General features: G+C 35.1%; 1 protein-coding gene across 7 annotated transcripts in view; it reads left to right on the top strand.

Moving 5' to 3' along the window:
- CEP350 (centrosomal protein 350kDa) overlaps positions 1 to 13,244 on the top strand; it is a 115,661-nt gene that overhangs the window by 14,162 nt on the left and 88,255 nt on the right. For 6 of the 7 annotated variants that reach the window (XM_014528343.1, XM_014528342.1, XM_005880235.2 and 3 more), the window contains exons 4-8: positions 1,911 to 2,025; positions 2,872 to 3,031; positions 6,188 to 6,810; positions 9,687 to 9,800; positions 12,527 to 12,640. In XM_014528343.1, the coding sequence (XP_014383829.1) occupies positions 1,911 to 2,025; positions 2,872 to 3,031; positions 6,188 to 6,810; positions 9,687 to 9,800; positions 12,527 to 12,640 (1,126 nt within the window). The remainder of the gene's footprint in view (positions 1 to 1,910; positions 2,026 to 2,871; positions 3,032 to 6,187; positions 6,811 to 9,686; positions 9,801 to 12,526; positions 12,641 to 13,244) is intronic. The other variant, XM_014528345.1, reaches the window with a different exon arrangement.

Below are 13,244 nucleotides of genomic sequence, written 5' to 3'. Positions count from 1 at the left end.
CCCCTCCACTGCCACCCCCAATTCCCATCCCCTCCCTCTGCCCGCTGGCACCCGCCTTAGCTGGCCTGGTGCCTCCTGCTCTTCGGCACCACCCCCCACCGACCGATAGTTCTGCCATTCAGTCGATTTGCATATTAGGCTTTTATTATATAGGATGTTATTTTCTGTCTCCTAATCTTTTGAACTGGTTTGAAAATCAATCTGGAAAATGTACTGTAACCTACATTTGGTTATAATGCAGGGTCAAATTTTTTTTTTTTTTAAATTGGTGCCTCCTGCTCTTCGGCACCACCCCCCACCGACCGATAGTTCTGCCATTCAGTCGATTTGCATATTAGGCTTTTATTATATAGGATGTTATTTTCTGTCTCCTAATCTTTTGAACTGGTTTGAAAATCAATCTGGAAAATGTACTGTAACCTACATTTGGTTATAATGCAGGGTCAAATTTTTTTTTTTTTTAATTCTCACCCAAGAATGTTTTTTCCATTGATTTCTAGAGAGAGTGGAAGGAAGGGAGGAGGGGGGAGAGAGACAGAAAGAAACATTGATGTGAGACAGACACATCAATTGGTTGCTTCCCTTACTCTCTCCTACAGAGGTGGGGGAATCTGCAACTGAGGTATGCGGGCAAGCCGATGCTCTAACCACTGAGCAAACTACCAGGGTGCAGGGTCAAATTTTAACCTCATTAATAGCAATTCACCTGAGGATATGTTTTTTTTAAATTGATTTTAGGGAGAGAGGTAGGTTCAGAGAGAGAGAGAAACATCAATTGCTTGCCTCCTGTACACGCCCTGACCAGGGATCAAACCCATAACTTAGATATGTGTCTTGACTGGGAAGCAAATCCGCAACCTTTTGGTGTATAGAAAGATGCTCCAGCCAACTGAGCCACCTGGCCAGAGCTATATTTTCTCTCTTCTACATGAGCATTATACATCTATAATGCAGGAATAGTTTCTATCCTCCAATTTAATTTAGAGCTAAATTAATTTAGAACTGAACTGTTAGTTTTTCAAAATGATTGGATTTTTTAAAAGAATTTTTAAGGGTGATATGGGGCTCATAAATGGAGGAGGAGAAGCCTGATACAGAACTATTGTAGGATTATTTCACTTTTGTGAGTACATTGCACTGCAAAAATTCAAAAGAAGATAAGTCAGAATTTTATACAAAGTTTTTTTGTCTCTCTGTGGTGGAATTTTTATTATTTTAATTTGTTTTTTTATACCTTTTCTGTTTAATAGATTTAAATACATGTTTTTCACCATTTTGGTTACTACAAATGATTACTATTAAGGGGAAAATGCTTTTTAAAATCATTGAAAACATTGGTGGTTATAACAAAAATTGACTTATATTGTAAATTGTATGGAAACCTGAATTCTATCTTGTTATTTTTATCCTTATTGTGAAACTTATTTTACAGACAAAAGACTATAAAAAGTTGTGGCTGTTTGAATAGTACTCTTAAGTTTTAGTATGTCTGAATTATTTTTTCCTACTTTTTGCATGTAACATGCACAAGATATATGCATAATGATATGCAGCATATAATGTCAGAAAACTTTTACGGCTTTAATAAAACAACAATTAAAAAATAGGTCAAGACAAATAGAAAGTCTTTGATATTCCTCAGAATCTTTTTGGTTTTCTTGTCTAAATTTGGGCAGCATTGTGCCAATTATTAGTATAGCTGAAGAAATAAATAATGAAAACACTATAGTTTTGTTCATTAAAGTAAAATATTCCTGAGTTTTCTCCCCTATTTTGGAGAAAGGTATTGGGCGATATAGTTTTATTTTTTATTTATTTATTTTTTTGATATAGTTTTAAATAACTGTAATTTGATGGTAGCTGGCTATTTACAGAATTAACCTATTTGTTGTAATGGTATTTAACTTTAGCTGAGACACATTGAAAACAAATTAGAAGTAACCCCTACAAGTACAGCTGTGTTTGATTCTGTCATGGATACCAAGAAATCTTCTGCAAGTGCTACCCGAAAAATAAGTAGAAAAGGTATGTATGAAGTTACTGAATATATTTAATATAAATTTTTGATGTTGGTTTTGATTCAGTTTAATTTCTTCTTATAGTCCCATGTATTTCCTTGCTCTCTTGTCAGAGACTCTACCTCTTAATTTTTCCTTTGGTACTAAGTAGTTACGAAGCAGCCTCAAATTTATTGACTGTAGGTGGTATTTTCCTTATCGATTAATTAGGGACTTAAGCACCACTGTATCACCTTTAACAGTGAATTTTCATTTGTTTTTAGTGGTGAGAATTTGATTTTGAGCCTTTGGGGTTATATGTCTTTTTTAAAAAAGAAATTCACAGGTCTTTATGTCACTTTGAAATTTAGTTGGCTTAATAAGGTTTGTATCTTTTGTTGGAGTTTAAAATCATAAATGGAATATCTGTCTTATAGATACTATCATAAATTCACACAATGCCAATGATTTTTTGTTTATTTTTCATATATTTAATTCTTTGGTTTCCTAATCAGTGGGCTAAAACCTGCAGGTTAGTACTTTCCACTGAAATTGTGCTTTTTAAAAAAAATCTGTGAATCTTTTGGGTTTTATCTGATATTTCCTTTTTTCAGTGAGTGAGAGCCTTTGACAAAAAGAAATTTTATATGTTGAATTTTATTTTGCATTGTTTGCACAGAATATAATCTTTCTCTATATTTTTGAGTTACTGTAATAATTTAAATAGCCTGAGTTTTTTCCAGCTACTTATATAATATCCAGCTAGAGATCCCAGAAATAATAGATACCTAAGTTATTTTCTTAGATCCTTGTCAGATTCAGAGACAGTAGTATTTTATATCATATGTTCTCACAGATTTTTTTCCCTCCCCAGATGGTAGATACCTGGATGATACTTGGCTTAATGCTCCAACCTCCAAATCTTCTAAATCACGGAAAGAGAAATCTCGTAGTCCTCTCAGAGTTACCACCCTGGAAAGTAATGTAAAGAAAAATAATCGTGTGGAATTCCGTGAACCTTTGGCTTCTTACAGGTTAGTGTTTTTTTTCTTAAAAAGTTATCAAATAGGGCTAACCTGTAATATTTACAGTAAGATTATAGTTTATTTTCCGACTTTTTCATAGCACTCTGGCTCTGGTATTATTACCTTTTCATTTTTCAGAAAAAAATAAAGCAAACGTCTTTTATATTATGAAATACTGACTTTCTACATTTACTGATTAAATATTTGGGGAGGGAAGAAGTAGTAATATTTGCTCCAGACAGCTACCACCATTGCAATAAGTATGTTTGCTACAGACAAATTACTCAGGAACTGTGGTTCTTCCCCCCCTCCCTTAATATCTCATATGGGATATTATACATAATGAACTTTGTATAGCGTCGTTTTCTTCTTTTTTTGATAGCATTAATCAGTTACCTAAAATTTCTTCTTGAGAATGTGGGCTGGTTTATTGTTTTATCATTAGCCAGTGGCTCCTTTCAGCAACTTATTTAGTCAGATGTTCAAGTTTAATGAATAAATTTTGATAGTATGGATGATATAAAATGCTTTGTGTTTTTGGTTAGGTGATAATTTAGGATATTCAACAGATAAAATTATCAAATTTTGTCTTTGTTTGTGGGACATTTTACTAATGATATAAATGTGTTTGTGCTCTTAGTATAGCAACTAGTAAGAAGTAATAAACACTGACTCTTATATTTCTTTGTTGCATTTATAAGCACTTTTAGTATTTTAAAGTGCCAATCAATCAATCAAGGAGTTTCATGATGCTGTTTGATAGTAATGGGTATATGTTTGTACTCTTAAATTTGAGAGAAAGAATTTGAGAGATAGAGGTGGATTATGAGTTCCATTTTCAATAGTTCAATTTGATGCAATTTTGAAATGTCTATGTGAAAATATTTAGTAGGCACTTGAAAATTTGGATAGGAATGTGTACAGAAAGGTCAGGGCTGGGAATATAAATTTGGGAGTTGTCATAATCAAAATGGTGAAAGAAATGTAAAGAGAAGGCCATGGATCTAATCTGGGTAAAAGTTCATAGTTTAGAAAAAAGAGAAAAGAAAATTATGAAAAATAATCAGAGTTCAGAATCTTTAACCACAAAAATATTAAGCAACTTGCCTAGAAACGTAATAACTATCAGAATTGAAACTAAATTACTAACTCTATGTATAGATTCTAATGTTCTTTCTGCTAAGAATACTACCTAATAGTTAAAATTATGTAAATTTTGCATCTTTTAAGAAAAAAATGCCTATATGCTAGCTGTGAGTAGAATGCCCTTCACCTGGCCAACTCAACTACATTTATCACTTCAAATTCATCTTTTTTCACAATCTGTATGAAACATCATGAGATCTGTTTCTACCCCACTACATTCCACCAGCCTATTTAACCCTTCTTCTGTGCTGCCACAATACTATATAACTTCCTTCACTAGAGCATTTTCATATTGCATTATATTTTGTTTCTATAACGACCCATTGCATTAGTCTATATAAGACTGTAAATCTGTCTTATTCTCAAAGCCCTGTCTTAATGCCTATCACTTACTAAGTATTCCATAAATATTTTCCCAACATTTTATTATGAAAATTTTCATATTTATAGAAATGTAGAAAAAATTGTATAGTGAACACCCTTATATGTATTTAGCAAATATTTAGTGAGTGAATTAATTTCTCCATCCTGCTCTCCTTTCTTTTCAGTGTCCTTCCCTTTTTAAGATTGAAGCATAGTATGTAACATCTTTTAATTTATTTTTAATTTAATTTATTTTTAATGCTTTATTCTTTTAATGCTTTATTCTATTTCCACCTGTGCTAATTTTAGACCTAAATCATTTTAACTGTGAATTGTTACAGTCTGGTCAAGATAGTGAAAATAATTGCAGTTAGTCATGATATCTAGTGGAAGCTGCAGGACTCGGTTCTCAGCCTCCATCTAATTTAATATTCAACCACTCAGAACAGGATCTAATGTTTTTTGGGTCATGGACCTCAATGAGAATCTGATGAAAGCTGTAGACTACTATCTCCTTAGATAAACACACATACTCACATACTCATAATAGATCTAAGTATCATATTATGCTGTAATAGTCATGGCTGTAAGACTTTTTGTGGCAGTTTTAAGCCTTTAAATGAAACATCTCTATCAGTGCTATACAATAATCCCATTAATGCGGCCACATGTGGAATCTAAACATTTTTTAGTAGCTACATACACACATGCATCATTCTTTTGTTGATGCTGTAAGTCTTTTGAATTCATATGTGACTATAGCACATCACAGTTTGGACTAGCCACATTTCAAGTGCTCAATGGCCACAGGTGGCAAAGTCTACTCCTTCAGACATTGCGTGTCCAGGTCGTTGCTATGTGTGCTTTTATAATATTGTTGGGTGTTTTTTCATGATTCATGTGTTCTTGCTGCTGAGGCCTTTTTGTCTTCATTAACTTCCCTTTTAATAAACTGTTTCTGTTTCCAAAATATAACTTATTAGAATGATGCGTAAAATAAAAATAGTCTCTGAAGGAAGACTTGTGCTGGTGTTTTTATGAATAGAGAATGTGGACTTTGTGATATGTGCTTTGGCTATGTCTAGTCTTCTTGCTTACCGCAGAGTTTCTCCATATGCTTTACGTAGTTTGAAGCTGCCAAAAGAGTAGTCTGTGGTTCAAAGAGGTTTGACTTTACTAACCACATTTATTTGAAGGAAAATATTTATTGTACTTTTACTTTATTTCAGCTCCCAATTTATTTGTTAATTTGGTACGTTATTTAGAAGTTACACACATGAAATGCCAGTATTTGAGAACTTTTTTCCTAGTACTTAAGATTTCATGAAGGAGTAAAACATACATTTTGGTAAAAGGTGTCAAGCGAATATCCAAAATCAGAATATAATCCTATTTTCTGGCATTCTTAAATCTCCCCACAAAACCTTTTGTATTTTTCTTATTTTATAATGTGTACATTATGGTTTAGAACCTGATAGAGAGGTCATTGAGTCTTAATGTTAGTAATGGTTATTTTATTAGTTTTAACCTACTGGAATTTCTGGGTATCGTTTGTTCTGTAATTTTAATTTGGAGTTCTCCATTTGTAAGACTGGTTTCATTTTGACTGGTTTTTGTACTTTTTATTTAAAACTAATTATTATTTTTTAATAATAGGGAAGTTCATGGCACACCTTCCAATGTAAGTCCCAATCCTTTAGAGTCAAAGCATGTATATTGTGTGGATGTTAATGAAGAAAAGCCTGAAAATGGGAACTGGAGGGTAAGCAGTCGAGAAGAACGGAATACACATTGCCGTGATTTTGAGAGTTCCCAATCATCTGTCATGAATGATACTGTTGTTAGGTTTTTAAATGATCGACCAGCAATTGATGCATTGCAAAATTCTGAAAGTTTGATTAAGATGGCAGCTCCGATGAGAACTGAGGAAGAAAAGCCTAATAGGACAAAGGGAAATGAGAACAATTTGAAGGCTTCTGGCAATAACATAGGCCATGATATTGATCCAAAAGTGTTACGGCTAACTGACTCTTCTCCCTCTTCTACGAGTACTTGTAATTCCCAAAGATTAGATATCTTAAAGCGGCGACAACATGATGTCAAACTGGAGAAACTCAAGGAGCGGATTAGGAAACAGTGGGAACACTCAGAAGAAATAAATGGCCGGAGCCAGAATCAGGGTCATATTGACCACCCAGTAATGGTTGTTAATGTTGATAGCTCAGTGACAGCAAAAGTCAGGAAAGTGGCAACAGCACCACCTGCTCCAGCATATAAAGGTTTGTAATCAGTCCTTGTATCTTTCTCTTTCTGCCTCCTTATTCCTCTATCTCCCCAGGATGTATTTGAGTAGAAATGATCATCTTTAAAATAGTTGTGATTCTCAAATCAAGAAATTAATTCAAGGTGCAAGTTAAAAATGCAGGTTTCTGGATCCTACACTGGACCTAAATCAGAACTTCTGGGATAGAGTCAAGAATTTGAATCATTAATAAGTCCATCAGGGCCATAGTATGAACATTTAATAAGTTGAAAAAAAGAGGAATTAAGAACTAGTACATTTTCAGAGAACTGAAAAATATTGCTCTTATTCTGCCATTGTATTTAGATTGTTATTAGGAATTCTTTCACAAGTAATACTTAAAGAACAGTTTAGTCAGTTTGAGTTAATATTTAGTTACAGAATATTTTGACACTAATATTTGATTCCTGTTGTTTTAACTCTCAAGTTTTGACACTAGAGTTTTTCCCCTGTGTTTAACATTGATAGAGTTGGTATAACTCTTTCAGAGAGAATGTTTGTTTTTAGCCAGCTCATGTTTTTATATATAGTGGTTTTAAGAAGTTTGTATTTTTATGTTCCTGAAATTATTTTCATAGGGTCATTATGTAAAGTTTTTTTTTTTTTAAATACATTTTATTGATTTTTTACAGAGAGGAAGGGAGAGAGATAGAGAGTTAGAAACATCGATCAGCTGCCTCCTGCACACCCCCTACTGGGGATGTGCCTGCAACCAAGGTACATGCCCTTGACCGGAATCGAACCTGGGACCCTTGAGTCCGCAGGCCGACGCTCTATCCACTGAGCCAAACCGGTTACGGCCATGTAAAGTTTTTATTAAAGAGTTAATTCATTGATCAGGTTAGTCTATGTTAGACTTTTGTCATGAAAACATCTGCCATTGTAACTTTTGTGGATATTTTTCCAAGTTCAGTTTTTCTAGATAAATGTATGAAGATCAAAATATTGTCAAGATTTGTTTCTTCTGTTAATTTTAAGTTATTAACGAACTAGGACAGTTTTTGCTCTACTCAATTTTGTTTTGTATTTTTCTACTAAATCCAATTTTTCTCTGACCACTTTTGTAATTTTTTATAGTCCTAAAGTGTCTTTAGTCATTTTTTTCTGCAGAACATATTTTGCTGTGTACATTTAGACAAATTACCAGTTTTATTTTGTTTTGCTAATGACATTCATTGTGAATTAGTTTTTAAAAAACAGGTAATTTGCATTTTATTCTAGCTAATTTGTGATAAAATTGTGAATAATTCTCTTTAGAATCCTGAAAAAAATTGCTCTGTTATCCATGATTGGTCTAATGTACTATTAATAAAATTCTTTTATACCTTTTAGTTATTTGTGTACCATGTAGTAATTGTCCACACTGTTGACAGAGCAAATAGCAAATGGCGGGGTCAAATGTGCTTGTTGTTTCTGAGATAGTGAGTTACTATCCAAAACTTTTGCTATACTTACGTCAAACCCATTAAATGCATATTATGCATTTAAGGTTTGTTTATTCTAGAAGTTAGTTCAGTCATAGGCAAAGTCTGACAGATGTTAGCAACTAATGCCTATCTTCAAAGAAAAGAATAAGTAGTCACTCTGTCAGTCTTGAGGATAGTTTAAATCTCTGATATTTATAATTTATGATGATTGACATTTTTATCATTTAATTCAGTATTTCTCCACTTCTAGTCTTTTTTTAAAAATATATTTTTATTGATTTCAGAGAGGAAGGGAGAGGGAGAGAGATAGAAACATCAATGATGAGAGAGAATCATTGACTGGCTGCCTCCTGCATGCCCCCAACTGGGGATCGAGCCCACAACCTGGGCATATGCCCTTGACCGGAATCAGACCTGGACCCTTCAGTCCACAGTCCAACGCTCTATCCACTGAGCCAAAGCAGCTAGGACCACTTCTAATCTTTTTGAAGAAATATATATTGCTTTATCTCCCTGAAGCTTACTTTTTCCAAATAGTATTTGTCAACACATTATGTAGTAGCTAATTATGCATTCTTCTCATAAACCTTATAAAGCTGCTCAGCATTATTAGTTATTAGGGAAATGCAAGTCAAAACCATACTTGAGATACCATTTCACATCTAGTAGGGTGACTGTAATAAAAAAGACAGACAATAACTAGTGTTGGTGAGGATGTGGAGAAATTGAAACCCTCATACATTGCTGGTGAGAATGCAAAATAGTACAGTTATTTTAGAAAACAGTTTAGCAGTTCCTCAAAAATTTAAATATAGAGTTACTATATGACCCAGCTATTCCACTTCTAGGTATAATACCCATGGGGATTGAAAACATATGTCCACATAAAAATTTGTACACATATGTTCATAGCAGTGGCATTAATAGTAGCCAAAAATTAGAATGTCCATCAGCTGATGAATAGATAACAAATGTTGGTATATCCATACATTGAAATATCATTTGACAATAAAAAGGAATAAAGTTTTGATACATGTTATACAGTGGATAAATATTGAAAACTTATGCTAAGTGAAGAAGCCAGACACAAAACCACATATTGTATGATTCTATTTATATGAAATGTCCAGAATAGCCACATCCATAAAGATAGAAAGTAGATGAGCAGTTGCCAGGGAACAGAGACAGTTGTGTGTGGGGCAACTGCTAATGTGTACAGGGGTTTTTTTTCAGGGAGATGAAGTGCTTGGGAATTAGATGGTGATAGTTGTATAACTTTGTAAATATACTACAAACCACTGAGATGTATACTTTAAAAAAGTGAATTTAAAGTATGTTAATTATATCTCATTTTAAAAAAGAGTATAATGAACAAAACTTATAAAGCAACTTTGATAAGAATGTTCTGTGTGTTGAAATGTATTAGGCTTCAATCCTTCAGAGACCAAGATTCGAACACCTGATGGCAAAGTGTGGCAAGAGGCTGAGTTTCAAAACATGAGTAGAGAACTGTATCGAGACTTAGCACTTCACTTTGCAGGTGAGAGTAGAGCTTTCTAAGATTTTTAGTGTTATATCATGCATACTGTCTAACTTAAAATATCCTATACAATAAAGAGCTAATATGCAAATGGTCATTATGCTCTTGTGCCCTTGCGCGGGGGCTGGGGGATCTGAGGCTGTGCTGGGGGACCTGAGGCTGCGTCCACCTCCGGGCCGGGAGTGCCCTTGCGCGGGGGCTGGGGGATCTGAGGCTGTGCCGGGGGGACCTGAGGCTGCATCCACTGCCTGGCTCCGGGCTGGGGGACCTGAGGCTGCACCCCCCACCCTGCGGGGTTTGACGGGGGTGGATCTGGCTGGGTCTGAGTCTCTCGTGATTTCGAGGCAAGCGTGGGTGGGTGGGGACTTGACTCTGGGTCCCTTAGCGCGCCCCAGACTCTGTGACAGGAGGGAGATTTTCATACACATTTAACTAATTTTCTTTCATCCGTGACACTTCTATTATAGAGAAAGGGCAAATGGCAATATTAAAATATTTCCTCTAATTCCCTTTTAATGTTCACGAATTTCGTGCAATGGGCCACTAGTTTAAACATAAAAATGGTCACCAAGCTAAAGATATTTCCCTTTTCTAACTACATAGTATACTAAAGTGGTGGTGGTTTTAGTCATAAGGCTCTCTTAGCCTCTAGGCTCTGCTCCAGGGTTAAAATTAGCATACAAGGCTGATGTGACAGAAGCGAGGCTATTTTTAAACTGAGGGACTTGCAGAGTAGGGCCTGTTTGAAGAAAATACAGCAGTCTAGTTGAAGTTTATTTCTTCTGCTAGATCTCTTGAGATCTTTGAAATGGTCAGTGATTGGCAGGCAGCAGTTAAGACAATACTAACATGAGGGCAAAATGCAGGAAGAAAAATGAACCTTATAGGAAGGGAATAATGTTAGAGGATTGGAAATACGAGGTACTTCTGGAAGATAGGAAGAGGGAAATAGGAAGGTCATACTCATAATGTTATTAAGTATTGAACACCTGGTATGATTTTGGACAAGATGCTAGTATTTAGTATTCTGTGTTTTTTACAGTTGAGGAAATAGAGGCTCAAAGAGTAATTTTCCCAAGGTTGCGAAGCCAAGGGGGACAGGGGCTGGGTGGAAGGGGATAAAGACAGGGAAATGGGGCCATCTATAATAGTGTCAACAATAGAAAAAAGAATTGAAGCCAAGATTCAAAGCCATCTCTGACTGTAAAGCCAGAGATTTTTCTAGTAAGCCTCCATAGAGTTCCTTCTAATAAATTTGGTGGCATTTTAAGTGTTCAGTCCAGTTTTCCTACTGTTAATTATAGAGCACTGTATTCAGAAATTCTTTTGTGGAGAAGAAGTATCTCTATATAAAAGGCTAATATGCAAAATGTCCCCTCGGGAGTTCAACTGGGAGAACGGGAGTTTGATTGCTCGCTATGATGTATGCTGACCACCAGGGAGCAGCTGCTTCCACATTGCTAAATCCAGTGTTTAATTTTGATTTGTCATCTTGATTTCTCACAACACTGGACATGATTGAAACTCTTTTAAAAAACTCTTCACTGGACATTTAGGATACCATAAGTGTTTGGTTTTCCTCCTCAGTCTGGTTGCTCCTTTTCAGTTTTTTTCCTGATCTACTTCTGATCTCTAAAAATTGGCATGTCTCATTCTTAGTACTTGGGTCTGTCCTCCTCCCCTTCTTTCCTTTCCCGCCCCCTCCCCTCCCAACTTATATAAATCTACATACACATGAGCTTGTCTCAGGGCTTTAAATATTCGTTGTTGATGATGATTCCAAATTTATGTCTCTGTTCCAAATGTCTCCTCTGAACTCAGACTCTTATATCCAGCTGCTAATGCCACATCTTCCTTTGGATACATAATAGATTTCTTAAGCTTATTAGTATATTCAACTTTTCTCTTTCTTCACTTCATGTATACTGGCCTCCTGCTGTTTCTTAGACATTTGGTATGCTCCTGCCTTTGACTCATACTTACTTCCACTTTGCCCAGAATGCAGAGCTCTCTCTGTATATTTTAAAGTATATTTATTTACTTTATTTATTTGTAATGGAGGTTAAGTCACACACACACACACACACACACACGAGCAAAAATAGGTTTATAGTTGTGAATATGTGAAACAGAGTTTTTCCTGTATTATTTATTTATTAATTATTGTATTATTTATTTGTACTATGTAAAACTACTTTTGCCCACCCCTGTATATAGTCCCAGATTAGAATTGAAAAAATTAGTGAGTAGTAATTTGTATGTGAAATACCTTGACATATTTCACTAGCGTAACTATAAAAGGGCATAATTTAGGAATATTAGGTATTTCATGAAGTTTTATTCTAGAAGTTCATTAATATCTGTTACATAGGAAGTTTTAAACGAAATCGGAATCTGAGAAAGTGCTTATCTCTTGAGATTCTATAAATGCTGTGGAACCTGGGCTGGAAAGCATTACTGTTGAAGTTTCTTCCAATTTGTGGAATCGAGTTACATTTCTCAAGTATTTGCTGAAAAAAATAAATACAAAGATTTGGAACCTAACGGCGGAGTAGTAGTAATCTTTAGACCTTTTCGTAAAAGGAGCTGGCATTGGTAGCTTACGGGTCATAGAAATAGCCTCAGTGAAGAATTATAAAGTTTATATTGATTTTTCATACTGGGGGAGGATGAGTAGGTGGGTTGAAATAATTGTAATATTTGCTGTAAATGTTTCTGATTTTCAGAAGACGTCTCTATGAAAGAGAAACCTGCTGAAAAAAGTAAAGAGAAGAAAGTGGTCAAGCCAGTACGAAAAGTCCAAAAGGTAGCACAGTTTTCAAGCCCAGAATGTAAAACAGGTTAGTTTTCTCAATATCATGTACCTCCTAAAGTTAGATATTACTGAAATGGCATCTACATGGAAATAAATGTTTGTTAACCAGATGTTCTCATTGTTTGGTACATATAAAAATGGAATACAGTTTACATATCACTAGAGGCCCAGTGCACGGATTCATGCACTGGTGGGATCCCTCGGCCTGGTCTGCAGGGATTGGGCCAAATCCGTGCATTGGGCTTCCAACATCCCCCGAGGGGGTCCCGGACTGTGAGAGGGTGTAGGCCAGGCTGAGGGACCCCATTGGTGCATATATATATGAATGTATGCCTTAGGTATGAATAAATACCAGAAAGTTAGCCTAAATAATCAGCAAGCAAATTAAAAAATTACTAATAAATAACTGATGACTAACATACATGAATAGCCATGGCGTGAAGAATCATATTTAGCTTGACTCTTGATTGAAAACTACCAAATTTGTCCTTATTAGTTTTCACACCTGAATATCCAAGATACCTCAAGCTCTAAGTTCACCCCAAGCTTAGGAAGCTCATGTGTAGTATTTTTGTTTTTTTTTTAAAAATATATTTTATTGTTTTTTTACAGAGAGGAAGGGAGAGGGA

The sequence above is a fragment of the Myotis brandtii genome, unplaced genomic scaffold, assembly GCF_000412655.1.
Source record: "Myotis brandtii unplaced genomic scaffold, ASM41265v1 scaffold630, whole genome shotgun sequence".
NCBI lineage: Eukaryota > Metazoa > Chordata > Mammalia > Chiroptera > Vespertilionidae > Myotis > Myotis brandtii.
This window is presented reverse-complemented; position numbering and strand designations above follow the sequence as displayed.